The sequence below is a fragment of the Serinus canaria genome, chromosome 14 (genome assembly GCF_022539315.1).
Source record: "Serinus canaria isolate serCan28SL12 chromosome 14, serCan2020, whole genome shotgun sequence".
Lineage (NCBI taxonomy): Eukaryota > Metazoa > Chordata > Aves > Passeriformes > Fringillidae > Serinus > Serinus canaria.
Genome location: NC_066328.1, coordinates 2,504,971 through 2,519,041, shown reverse-complemented (window position 1 = coordinate 2,519,041; position 14,071 = coordinate 2,504,971). Strand labels below are relative to the sequence as shown.

At 46.3% G+C, this 14,071-nt stretch overlaps 1 protein-coding gene across 1 annotated transcript in view; it reads right to left on the bottom strand.

Moving 5' to 3' along the window:
- SLX4 (SLX4 structure-specific endonuclease subunit) overlaps window positions 1-14,071 on the bottom strand; it is a 28,420-nt gene that overhangs the window by 3,021 nt on the left and 11,328 nt on the right. Inside the window, 8 exon segments of the mRNA XM_018916129.3 lie at window positions 550-2,115; window positions 2,118-3,007; window positions 4,183-4,352; window positions 5,585-5,731; window positions 8,689-8,777; window positions 10,039-10,315; window positions 11,817-12,130; window positions 13,024-13,238. Of these exon segments, the coding sequence (XP_018771674.2) occupies window positions 550-2,115; window positions 2,118-3,007; window positions 4,183-4,352; window positions 5,585-5,731; window positions 8,689-8,777; window positions 10,039-10,315; window positions 11,817-12,130; window positions 13,024-13,238 (3,668 nt within the window).

Below are 14,071 nucleotides of genomic sequence, written 5' to 3'. Positions count from 1 at the left end.
CAGTCGTCCTTCTCCCAGGAAGCATATTTCCTAACAGAGTCTTGATGCATAAAAAAACGGAGCAAATCAAGCTACTGGGGTCTGGAGTTAGATACTGATTTAATGATACCAGTTTACTGATACTGTGAAGCACAGCCAGTCTCACACATCGTGTTCTAACCATCCCTTAAACTAATCATTTAGTATGGCATAATTATTTAATTAGATACTGTAACATCAGTTACATCAATCCACTGGCAAGCAGGCCTGTGTTTTGTTCTGCTTTGGTTGTTTTTTCTCTATCCATGAACCCACAGCTTCTGCAAGGAGTACTGTTACTACCAAAGGACTGGTGACAGTGAAACACTCCAGGAATCCCACATTTGGACAGGCTCTTTCTCACAGCAAATGCCTGCATCTTCTTTGTGCCTGGCCCTGCCAACTGCTTTGTTTCAGAAAGCCCAAAGACCCTTTCAGTGTGTCAAGTGCATCACAGGTAAGATAATCACTAAAATAAAAGCAGTCTAACCTAGTCTAACCAATATATCTAGTATCAATACAAGCTCTCACCAGGAGTCTTGACAGGATCTGTCTGACAGGCCCCTGCTGCAGCTGCCAACCTCTGAGACAAAGGAAGAATTTCTGGAAGTTCATCTTCCTTCTCTTCTCCATTCCAGTCATCCCAGATTTTGGAGTCCAGGTAACTGGCTCTGCTGCCCACTGATGAACATGGCTCAATAGGGCTCTTCTCAGGGCAGTGCAAAGTTGTTCTCCTGCCAGCAGGACTTCCTTGGAGAGGGGTGCTGCCCTGAATTCCCTGCACCTGGACTGGGCTCTCCCCCTGCTCCTGCCAAGAGCCAGGGCTGGGGCTGCTGGCCTTGCTGGCCTTTGCATGGCTGACCTGGCTGGAGCCATGGCTGTCACCTCTGGCTGGGGACAGATACCCAACATGCCAGCAGTCATCAACAGGGAGTGGGGGCTCCTCACACAGCAGGACACTGCTACCCAGAGAAGGCAGACTTACTTCCCTGTCACTGTCCTCCAGCTCAACCACACTGATGTTGATTTTATCTTCCAGTGGCTGCTCCTGGCACAGAGGCACCAGGGTGGGTAAAGCTGAGATATTGGCACATTTGCCTTCCCTGTTGGTGTGGCCAGGGGAGAGGAGAACTGGATCTACTGGAGAAACTGGAAGGGGGTTCTTGGAAAAGGATTCTGCTGCTGGGCTACTGGGTGGGCTCCTTCCACTGGCCAAGTTCTCCATAGGCAAATGTTTGTCTGACAATGTTGTTTCATGAACTTTTATTAAATTTCCAGCCATTTCATGGTTACTATTACCTGCTGCTAAGTTCTTTGTGCTGAGTTTAGATCCTGGACCTTTTAAAGAATTAATACTTGTGACCAGAGTCTGTGTTGAGAAGCTTCTGCTTTTGCTCAGAACTGGTGTTCCTGGCACAAGCCAGGAGCTGTCTGTGCCTGGAGACATTTCATTACTAAGCCTCTTCCCAGGGCTCAGGTTTGGACTCTGTTTGATCTCTGTACAAGCACCTGTTTGTCTGCTGAGAGGAAATTCAGGGAACACCTTTACATCACCCCTTACACACAGTGTGTCTGTATTGCCACATGAGACCTGGGCTGATCTCTGCTCTGTATCAGGGACTGATGAGTTATGGTCAGGTTTTGGTATCTCAGGACCTTGTTCCATGTCTGTACACTTCAGATGCCCAGGGACCTCCATTTCCTTCAGAGCAGAGTCAGACTCTGGCAACTTCTTGCCTTGTTGTAACTCCATTTCATCATCATCAGAAGATAAAACAATAACATAACCCTCCTTGATCCCCTGAGCTGCAGCATCCTGAGTCCTGCCTGGTGATGACAACACTGGGACATGTGTCTGCTTGTTTGATTCACTGTGAGGGAGCTCTGCTGGAGAAACTGTGATCTCATTTTTTGATGCAGCACCCAGCTCCTTGGCTTTCTGGGAGTGTATTTCACAAGATGGGAATGACTTTTCCTTTTTGTTTTGCTTTGGTGTTGACACACGTTCCCTGGCAAACTTTGCCTCTGATTTTGGAGATGCAGGTGAAGAGCCAAGAGCAGGAAAAAGGGACACATAAGGCTGGGGAGTTGGACTCTACAAAATCCATTCTTACATGGAGAGCAAACTTTTTGTGACTTGCTGAACACAACTGAATCATTAAGACCAACATGTTTTTTACTAGGGGATTTTCCTGATTCTTTGGTAACTTCTTTCACCGGGGAAGGCTCACAGTGATACCCCTGAGAGGCAGAAAACAAATGTTCATAGCTGTCATTTATATCAGCATCACCCTGGAAACCAGGAAACTGCTCTTCACAGTGATCTGCCTTGTCATGTGAGACCTGAGGTGACCTGGAATCCTTCACATCCTCACGTCCCCCAAGAGCCCCTCCTTCATTAGCACCATGGGAAGTTCCCTCCCATTTCTGAGGTTCAGTGTGGTGAGGCGCAATAGAGGTCTGTGGATCATTCATGCTCTTGCACCTATTTATATTCTGCATCTTCTCTTCTTGTGCGGACAAGTCACATTTAGATCTTTCCACACCGTTGCCATCCCTCAGATCTTCGAGGCTGTTGCTTACTGAAGCAGATTCAGGTCTCTTTACCTCTTCCTGCTCAGTTTGCTGGTTTGTACCTTGAACTGCCTCGGTGTCACTGCAGATGCTGCAGTCTGTTCCCTCGCTCACCTCTCTTTCACCCTGAGCCATCTTTCTCTGAGTTGCAGCAAACTCATAGATTTCCTCCAGCTCTTGTTCTCCCACCTCACTGTCATCCTCCTTCTGGCACTCAGGGCTCAGCATAGCTACTTCTTCCTCATCTTCACCCACCCACATTGACTTCAAGAGGTCTTGGAAGTTCTCAGCTCTGTCCTCACACTCTTCATCATCCCTCACAGAGATAAGATCATCTTCTGAATCCACTCCAGAGGACACCTGGCTCTCTCCAGTGCTGCTTTCACACTCTGCCATCAGTTCCCTCACACCAAACCTGCAGGGATACAATAGTAACATTAGAATTTCCTCCTCCAGTATTTCTTCACCATTTGGCTGTCAGATCACTTTTGTGAACTTTGTAAGGAATATACATGAGGATGTTGAGTTGAGTTTCCTAAGATGTACAAGATCCAGTGTACTCCTAAAATTCCAAATACCCTTTTCCAGGTGTCACTCACATGAAAGTATAAAGCACATTCTTCCTTTTCTGTGTTTGAGACTGACTACATTAAATCCCCTTGGCAATGGGAAAGTCCCATGGAATGGCTGGGGCTGGATAATATCTGCCATATGCAAGATTCCTGGCTTTTCTGAGTGACAGGGCACCTCTGTATATATATTTGGCAAGCCCCAACCGTGTCCCACCCATATCTCAGCAACTGCTCCTATTTCAAGCTCTTAGAGCATGCCTAGGACCACGACAGAGAGCACGGCTGACACAACACATTAAAGCCTGAGCATTCAATACATTCTACAAGTGTTGTTCTGATGAAGTGAGAATCACATAACAGAAGTTGTGCTCATCATCTTCAACATCAGCTGCCAATAGACATCCTGAGACAAAACTCAGCCACAGTCTGCTGAGCATACACTGAACACAGAAACTCTCACACAGTTTTTCAGCTGAGGGCAGGATGTCCTTATGGGCAAGTTCCATTTAAGATGTAGCAAAGGACCACGGAATTTGTAAGCCCCTAAAACTGCAACGGAAGATTATTACAATGGTTTTTTGGGGGTCTCAGGAGGAGGGAAGAGACAAGACAGTTGACTCTATGCATCAGAAGGCTTGATTTATTATGATATGATATATAAGATATAAAAACTATACTAAAAGAATAAAGCTAGAGATTTCACTACTAAAGCTATCCTAAGAATAGCAAAGAATGTGTAAACTGAAGTCTTCTCAGCCCGAGACGGGCCGAACAGGTGAATTGTGATAAGCTCTCAACTGGAAACAGTCCGACAGGGTCAATCAGAGATTTTCCCGTGGCATTCCACAACAGCAGATAAGAATTGTTTACCGTTGTTCCTGAGGCTTCTCAGCTCTCAAGAAAGGAAAATTCTTAAGTAAAAGATTTTTCATAAACTATATCAATGACAGAAGATCTCAAACTGGGGTCTGTGTGGCTGAAAGTCTGAGGGGTTCCAAGACATATTCAGGGTACACACCTGGCAGCCAGAGCCTGCAGCTGGGGCCGCAGCCCAGCAGGGAAGTTGGTGTCAGCAGCATAGAGGTAGCGCAGGAAGGCAGCCACGGCCTGGGCTGACACATCGCTCAGCAGCGCCCGGCGCGTCGGCGCAGCCCCATCCTCCTCCACCAGCAGCCCCTCGCTGTGCACCTGGGGCAGAGAAAGCAAAGTCTGTTTGCTAATAAAGCAACACAACACCTGAATTGTTCCCATCAGCTCCTTCCCTGCACTCGTGCCCAGCCCTGGGACCAGGATGCCAAAGTGGGGCAGTTACACAGAGCTCCCTGTGGAACAGGCCATGTCCTTCCTGACTCTGTGGCTGTTAACTTTAACTACTTGCCTTAGTCACATGTATAAAAGGTGGTCTTGGAGTTCTCCACTTAGTTTTGCAATCAAATTACTTCCCAGCCCAATTTCCATCTACACCTCTCTGTATGAGCTTCATCAGGTGTTTTGAATTTACCTGGAAGCAGCACAGGAGCAGGCTGGGCACTATTCAGCCTAACATGCTCTGGGAACATAAAAACTCCCTCACTAATCTTGCAAAAAGCACAGTCAGTGCACGTACCTCCAAAGCAAGAGTGACAAAGCCTCTGTGTAGATTATTTTAAAGTACTTCCCAGAAACTTTCTATTCCCTGCTCACACTTCCCAGCCTGGGTGACAGGCAGGACACACCAAGACGGACAAGGCAGTCTGTGCTTACACAGGGACAAAAATGCAAGGGCAAGAAGTAATTTGAAAGCTTCCTTCTGTTATTATATTTTTTGAAAAATCCCTTTGCTAGGATTTTTCTCCTGAGAAGCCTCAGGAAAGAAATGTGAACAATAATTTTCTGATTGTTTGGTAGTGTGGTCTGGAGATCGTTTACAAACAGGCACATCTTTGATTAGTTCCATGTGAATTGTTTTTAATTAATGACCAATCACAGCCAGCTGTGTCAGACTCTGAGGAGTCAGTCACGAGCTTTCATTATCATTCTTGTTTAACCGTCTGCCTGTATCCTTTCTCTTTCTTTGGTATAGTTTTAGTATATAATTTCTTTTAATATAATATCATAAAATAATAAATCAACCTTCTGAAAACATAAAGTCAAATTCTCATCTCTCACCTCATCCTAAAAACCTCACAACACCACATCCTTCATTGCTCATGGGTGGAATGCAAGGATCCTTGACTCCCCACAGCCTCCCTGAACAGGATAAAGCAGCACATCTTTCACCACTTTGTCAGGATTTATTCTGGTTTCCTAAGCTGAAACACCACTGCAGTTCCTGAGGCGTTGCCATTTAGGCCAGCAGCGTTGTGTGCTGGTTTGGGGCACTGGCTGGCTGTGGGATGGGGCAGTCTGGGCTCTCCTGAGCAGGAGCCAGCAGCACTCACAGCCTGAGCCGCCGCCGGGCACCGCGCGTACAGCACGAACAGGTGGGCATAGAGGACCTCCCCACTGTCCACCTGGAACTGGACATCACTCAGGTGGGGGTTGTTGACCATGGCACCAAAATCTTGAGCCAGCAGCCCGAGAGAGGACTAGGACACAAGAAGGAACACAAAGACAGGTGTTAGGTTACAGATGACAAACACTTTCTCAGAAAAATAAGAAGGTTGTGATCCAGCTTATCAGCAGCCTGGACATACCAGCTCTGCCTCCTGAAGGCAATCATCAGCTTTATGAACCTCAGGTCTTCCACAGGACAAGCACACAAGTCTAACAGACATTCCTGCTCTGTTTTCCTCTACTTTTTCACAGCCTGCCCATTGTGGAGAAAGGGCAGTTGTGTTGTATTCTGCTGTACTTGTGTCACAGCACATTATCACCCTCAGATCTCACCACACATTTCCTGCTGTGGTCTAGCCACAGCCTATAGCTGGCCTCCTGATCTACTGCCTGCCACCACAATTTTAGCAAACTGTAACTTCCACATCAACAGACTTGAACTCAATTCACTACAATCAGGATAAGAGGATGACTCAGGAAGGGGTAATGAGCCTTTCTTCTCTCTTTTTACTGTCTGGCAATGACAGCTGAGAAGAGCAGCTCTGCAACAAAGGGGCCCCCACAGAATAAAACTAATGTTCAAAGGAATTTATGAGCATGCTACTGAAACCTCTTTGGTAAATTCCACTCCATTTTAAAAAAGAAAACTCAACTTTTATTACCATTCCAGAACCCCTGGCTAGAATTCTGGGGAGGGCTGATTTACCTGTGGCTGGTTATGGTGACTGTAAGGTCAGGCTTGGGGTATGCTGCCATAGACAGCAAGGATGGCAAGACAGCTCCTCTGGAGCTGCTGCCAGGCAATCTCCTGAAGACTCAGATCTCTCCTAGTGCTGCAGCTCGGGAGATGGCCCCGGAGAGCTTCAGAGAGGTGTGAAACACTCTCAGATCACAGCTGGAATGAGAAACTGCCTAACTGCACGTGAAAAGCAGTTTACAGTTAACACCCTAATCACTGACCTTGTGCTTTTCAAACCTACTGCAAGTTTTATTCCAGGGAACATCTGGAGGACGTGCAGTTCCACCTGGAACAACACAGCTCTTCATTTTCTTAGCAGGTTTCTAAATTAGCAGTGGGCTGTGGAGAGCCAATCTCTCAACTTGCTCCAGCCAGCAGGAATGAGCAGCACACACCAGAACACTTCTCCCAGCCTTCATAGGTGGGCTAGGGAACATTCTGCATGTTGTGGCAGTGCTGTGGACTGATCTCCAAAGGGAAGGCAGGAAACTCAGTCTGGAAACTAATCTGACTCCTCTTGTTTTCTTATTCTTGGCAGGTGGGATACCTGTGAGGCTGCTCTGGGGCTGCCAGCAAACACAGGCTCCAGATGTGACATTCCAGGCAGCGAGCCCAGAACAGCTTTCCTGCTGGTCCTAAAATTATCAATCAGGAATGGGGAAATTAAACAAGGCCAGAAACCTCCTGGTTGCTCCATTCTCTGTGCAAGGCAAAGAAACTGGCCAGAAGGCAGCTCTGAGCAGGTATGGGCTGTGTGCTGGAGAACACACCAGAACACTCTCCTGCTGAGGGGGCCACTGAGACTGGACCCCACTGATGTGACCAAGGGTCTTCAGCAGAGGACCTGTTAGCAATGCAATGAGTGCATTTCCTCTACATGGTTACACTCTTTGTGCTCATATAAAGCACAAATCTCTCCCACTGGCAATCCAGCTCTTCCACAACACCTCACTGGCTCAGGAAAACTATAATGGAAACAAGCAGACTCTGAAAAAATGGCCACACTTGTTTTGCTGGGAGCAACTGAGTTTCAACAACAGTGTGAGAACAGTTTCTGTATTGCTAAAGGCCTCTATTTCTGTTTAATAGAAAAACAAAACAAGGCCTTTTCCTGCTAAGGATTAATTTTTTTAATACTCCCAAAGAATATCTAGAGTTTCTGTACCAAGTAGCTGGGATCTTCAAGCTGAATACCAATTCTCACCTCAAGGAATTGTCTCCTTTTAGAAGTATCTTAATCCTTTAAGCACAATATGAAAGTATATTGTAGAGCATCACAATTTATCCAGCACCAAAATGTACTTCCTTTCAGGGCATGATTATTTATTATCAAACAAAAGATAGTAAGTTTCATCAGATAAAGTGGATGACCTTGGTAAGAAAATGAATTAGTTTTACTTTGTATGGACTTCAATTGAATAAAACTGATTATACATTCATGGAAAATTACACATCCTTTGGTGCATGTGGGATAAGATGACATCTACAGAACACCACAGGCTTGATAAAAAAATCATCTGTGACTTTCTAGGCTGTGTTTCTCACTCAGTCACCATAGAGCACACACTGATTTTCCAACTAGATCCTCTGTGTTCCCACAGCTGAGGGTTTTCTACAACAAACCCTTTAAAAGCTCAATTAGCAGCAAACCCTTCTCATCTTCCACGGCCCTCACCACACTCCATCATCTACCAGGCCTTTATGCCAGGATCTAGTACAAGTCAAGCAGTCCTTGCAATAATTCCCCCTCCCACTACAGGACATGGTGGGGGGAGGAAAGAGCTCCACTCAGAACCAGCCAGAGCTGGGTGTGTGAGCCCAGAGGGAGCAGCAGCAGCAGCTCTGTCTCTCCTGGGCTGCTGCCAGTTTTCTCCTGGATAACCTGGGCATTAAAGCAAAGTACTGCATAACATTCTGCAGCTGCATCCCTGCTTCCTACCCCCAAACACTCTCAGTGCTCCAGCTCCCTAACCTACACAGCCTGGCCTTCTGTTCCCTGGCATTTAAATCATCTCTCATCAGGCAGGACAAGTACTGAAAAATCCCCAGGCTCTCGTGGAACACCCCAGGTGTGCTGATCTCACCTGTGCCTATGAGGAATTCTCAAGTCACTGTGAACCTTAAGCACCACTTTGTTTCCACAGATAGAAATGGGAGATATTCCACACTCCTTTGAATTGCACAAAGGCAACAGTTTTTAATTGTTATAGATTAATATATAAAGAGTGGGGAAACAAAGATTATCCTTACTCTTTTACTGCTGCTCCTGAGGAGGCTCTTCTTCTTGGATGGGGGCACAAAGCCACTAAGTGGAGGATCACTGGAAGTCACTTCTTCTCCTCAGGGAAGAAAATGCACATCACAAATCACATACAACTTCCTTGTGAGACAGAATGATCTAAGAACTCCTAAGAGGATCCTTGCTGTGACAGCTGCTGTGACCAGGCTGGCTGGGCTGAAGGCTCAGCCTCTCCCTCATGCCTTTTTGCAGGGTTTGGCTCTGGGTTGGGACAGGCTGAGGGTACCTAAGCACCATTTCACTGTTATTTATTTACATTAAAGGGCCAGGGACCATTTGCTGCAGAGGAGCAGGGGAAATGAGGAGTATTATATCCAAGAGCAGATGCAGACAGGTGAGCTTAGGAACCATTTTCTCTTTCACAGACGAACAGGAGACACAATAGATTCTGCTGAAGAGCCAGAGCACTTTAAGGGGTACCACTGCCCTCAAAATGTGCAGTTGTGCACCACATGAAACTGTGACTGGGGACATTAGAGAGCTGCCCACAGAGGAATTCCAGGTGTTGTATTTTTTCAACCCTGAGTAGGCACAGATAAACTCCATGTTTGTGTAATCGATGTCCAACACAAAATCATCCCCCTTGTGCATCTCTCATCCAACTGCCTCAAGACCTGAAAAGACAGTGCACAGAACAGAAAGGCTGTCCAGGTAGAATCATGAAATCACAGACTAGTTTGGGTTGGAAGGGACTTTAAAGCCCATCCAGTCCCACCCCTGCCATGGGCAGGGACACCTTCCACCATTCCAGATTGCTCCAAGCCCCGTCCAACCTGGCCTTGGACACTTGCAGGGATCCAGGGGCAGCCACAGCTGCTCTGGGCACCCTGTGCCAGGGCCTCAGCATCCTCCTAGGGAAAAATTTCTTCCCAGTATCTAATTTAAATATAACCTCCTTCAGTTTGAAGCCCCCATGTCCTATATGTCCTTGTGAAAAGTCCCTCTCCAGCTCTCTTGTATGCCCAAGATAAGCAGGAATGAAGATTTTGTTCCAGCTCTTGAACACATCCAGGCTCCCTCCTGGCAGAAAATACTTTGATTTCTTTAATTTTAAAATAAAATTTAGTATCTGCTGTCCAGGAATTGTCTTAAAAGCTGGGATTTATCAATCATTTCAGAAATATCAGGTTGATTGTATCTACATCTCATTGCAGGAAAATGTGCCCCCACAATATCACCTCTTGGATCAAAACCAACAACCTGTGGGTGCTGCTGTGTCTCTCTGACTCAGCCCAGCCACAGCCCAGCTCTGTGTAGCTGAAGGAACCAGGGGCAGGGCTCACAAAGCTGCCAGAACTCACCTGGCTGCTCTGCTGTCTGAACATGGCCAGTGTCAAGGTTCCACTGAGTAAGGGTGAGTCCCTCCCTGGCCAAGTCCACCAGGTCCTGCAGGGTCTGAATGTCCTGGCTTGGGGATAGAAGCTGCCCATCACCTTCAGAGCCTGGCCTGGATTCATCAGAAGTTTGGCCTCCAACCTTTGTGCAAGTGGGTTCCTGAGAACTGAGGTCAGGCTGAGTTTGCTGGGATACTTTTGGCTGAGGAGATCCCACTGATGGCTGAAGGTTCTCTGGCTTATTCTGATCAAGGTAGGAGGAAAAAAAGATACCAATAAATTAGGTCTTTTTTCATGTATTTGCAAAGCTCAGAGTATAGTGTCTACCTCATACTCCTGAAACATCTCTGAAGGATCACAGAGCATTGCCCAGGTACAGGGGATTCTGAGGATCAGCTCTCTGCAGTTCTATGAAGGACTCTCCAGAGATAAGGCAGCTCTCAACAGAAGAAAGAAAACTACCATGGAAAATGCAGAAAAGTTGGTTTCTCCAGGAAACCATGTCTGTGCAGGCAGCTGCCAAGCAGAGAGAAAGGATGGGGGAAATGCTCCCAATTCAACATCTAAATATTTAATTATAGCTGGAGTTCCTGGCAAAAGTCACAGCTGAAGCTCTCCAGGTGCTTCTGTTCTGAGTTCTGAAATGCTTTTGCATTTTTTTATTTTACATGTAACTAAATCAAACTTACACCTTGGAGTGGGTATTTTCCAGGTTTGGTCTTTGTTTCCCAAAAAATTATTTTGCTCATTTATTTCTAAGTAAAAATAGTTCAGCCATTTCTGTGAATGGAAAGAATCAGAGGAAAAACACACTCTTGCCATGATTTTAAAGACCTTCCTGCTTTTTATTTTTAAACTTCTCTGGCAGTTTCTGGCTTGAATGAAAGGTCAAAACTTCCTAGAATTGAGTCCCTCCTCTCCAGCCTCAACCTGCAACAAGCCAGAGAAACATTGGGCTTTGACTAGGGAAGAAGTATTAAATAAATCACCTAAATATGCACAGCAGATTTTGAACAGGTGTTTTGAGCACCAAACACTTCTTCAAGAGAAGAAAGAGGGAAGAAAGAGAAGTGTTATCCTTCTTGGAGAAAAGAGATTGAAAGAGCTTTGTCTGTTTCTGTGGGCACTTTTTATAATAATACAGAGCACTGGAAGAGGCAGATCCAGGTGGAACCAAAATGAAAGAGTGGAACTGAGACCTGGACCAAGCTCACATGCAGCAGGAGGATGCACAGGGAAGCCTGAGTGCAAATGCTTTGCTGCACAACTCCAGGCACTCCCACCTTCTCTGTGCTAGCAAATATCAGATTTCAGTTTAAAATTTTTCTCCCCAGTCCTTTTTGAGTGCAAGATGGGCAAAGCTCACACTAAAAATGACCAGAAAGAAGTGCCAAGTGCCAACAAAAACAAGAGCCAAGCTGCTGTAAATATGGACAAACGAATGGCACAATGAGCAGGATGGGATCCCTTTACTCAGTACTCTCTGTTCCCATCCATTTTACTTTCTGAAAGCTCAAAAGCCACGGTAACATGAACCTTGTTCTCCTCTCCAAAAGGCAAAAATGAAAGTTCAAGATCCTCAAACCTTACTGGGTTAAGACCAGGGGAGAACAGGTCACGGGCAGTGAGTGTGCACAGAGAGGGGATCACTGGTTTACATTCCAAATCAGGAAACAGAAGGGATACAGGGCAAGTATCAAGAACTAGGGCACACACATATCACTGCAAGGACAACAGAGCCCCACCTGCACAGGCTTCCAGGGTTCAATTGGAGGGGATAAGGCTGCAGTGTAGAATGATTCAGGGTCACAGGGTCCTGTCAGAGCACTGATGTTCCACAAAAAGCATTTACTGGCTTTGCACAATGGCATGAGCCAGGCTGCTTTTCCAGATTCATCCTCTAGAATCCTACTAATGGGCAGCTGGGGGGTGGGAGAGAATTCCACCTCTTCTGTCAGCATCATGGCTACTCTCTCCTGGATCCTCTTGTGAACCTTCTCCGGGTCCTGGAGCAGCAGAGGTGGAGGGGCATTGGTGCCTTTCTTACGCCTTTTTTTCTCTTTAAAAAGAAAAGGAACCCAAGTAAGAAAACAGCTGAACACACAGGGCAGAGGAGATCAACACAGCAGCTTCTTCAGTGCTGTAGTCAGTGATAAGCAAAAGGCATGGGAACACAACTCTAAGATTATTTAGGTAGTCCAAAACCTCACATGGCCCTTACAGGAGAAATTAACTCCTCCAACACACCCATGAAGGGTCGGTCCTTTTCTTGTTTCTGGTCATGGATGATATCAAACCACAGCTCACACAAACACAGGGCAGCTTCCATTTGGAAATGCTGTGTCTCACTACCTTTGCCTTACTAATGCTCAGCCCCAAATCCAACTGGGAGCTCCTATGGGCAGGAGCAGGGTTGTGAAGAGTGAAGTCTCCTCTCTGGACAGCTCTCAACCCTCTCCCCTCTCCCCAAAGGCCTGTCTAAACCCTTCTGCACTCTGGAATGGTGAGGTCCTGCTCAGCAGCATGTACTGGACACACATGGCACTGCAGAAAGGACAAAATTATATGAGATAATCCTGAAAAAGCTGCAGCAATCCAGACTGCAGCAGGAGGAACAGGAAGAGAATCTACTACAGGAGAAATAACAATCATATTTTAATATTATTTCTCCTCACTTCCACAGTTTACAAGAAACAACAGCTTAAGACTATTTTACAGATTCAAAAGAACAAATCAGTGAAAAAAAGCACAGGATTCCTGAAACCCATGGACATCCTGCTGTCATTCTTGACTGCATCTGGATACTGCATACTGCTGAAGCTCTGACAGCTGAAACAAACCAGAAACAGGGCTGTCATCCCTCCTGTATCCAGCAAGGAAGTTTTGGTGGAGAGCAGCCCCATTACTCCTGCAATACCACAGCCTCAGACACTAACTTGCTGTAACACATACCTGATCCTGGCTTCCATTTGATTGGGAAAGCAGCCACTGCTTTCACATTTGTAACTGATTTTGCTTGTTCCTGCTTTTCTTGCTCCAACAGAGAGCGTGACATTGCCATAGCAACCTGCAAATCTTCATCCTTAGGCTCCATTCTGGCCCTCTTCTGTGTTTTCCTCAAGTCCTCGTTGGAGGAGCCTTTCCGCTTTGCCCTGCTGGGCTGATTGCTGAAATTCAAGAATGCAGCAGGAAGCCCCAGTTAATGTGGCTGGATCAGAGACAACAATCACTGAGTACTCCAGAGCAGCTGTTCCATTTGCTCAGAGAGATTCCCATGTCAAGCATAATAAAAACCATTCAGTACTTTCTTTCCTAGCAGAGAGCAAAGGATTTATCATTCATGGAGTTTGGAGCAATTTACAGAAGTCTTATTTTGGGATGTAAGCATCTGCTATCTCTGCCTTGAATGACTTTTTCTACCAAAGGGGAACAAACAAGTTGAAGCAGGGAGAAAACCAGATCACCAGAAAATGCTTTCCCACCTCTGTGCTTGCATAGGGAACAAGCAATGGTCCTTCCTTGGCACAAGAGGACTTATGAGCCCCTCCACAAACTCACTCAGGCACCACTTAGTGCACTCTGAGGATTCTGCTCAAATTCAAGCGAGCAGCTCTGTACCAAGCACATTCCAAAACATCACATCTGCTTCCTCTTTGGCTCAGGATGAAAGGATGCTTCCAGGACAGCCAGGAACTGAGGAGCTGAGGCACTGGCACCACAGATGTCAGGGAAGGCTCCATACTCATATTCTGTGGTTCACTCAATAAGCTCAAACACACCCATTCAGCTTCACTGAGCAATTGCCTCACAGAGCACAAATCATTCTGACAAACCACTGGAAGGTTATTTACTCCCCATTTAGCTCATGCCTGCTGGCTTTTAAAGTCATCCACCACCTGACCTCTTCTGAGAGAAGTTCAGATGATTTCTCCAACTGACTGCCACATCCTCCTCACTGGGTCATGGCTCTACTTGACTTGCTCTGGGCTCAGGGTTCACC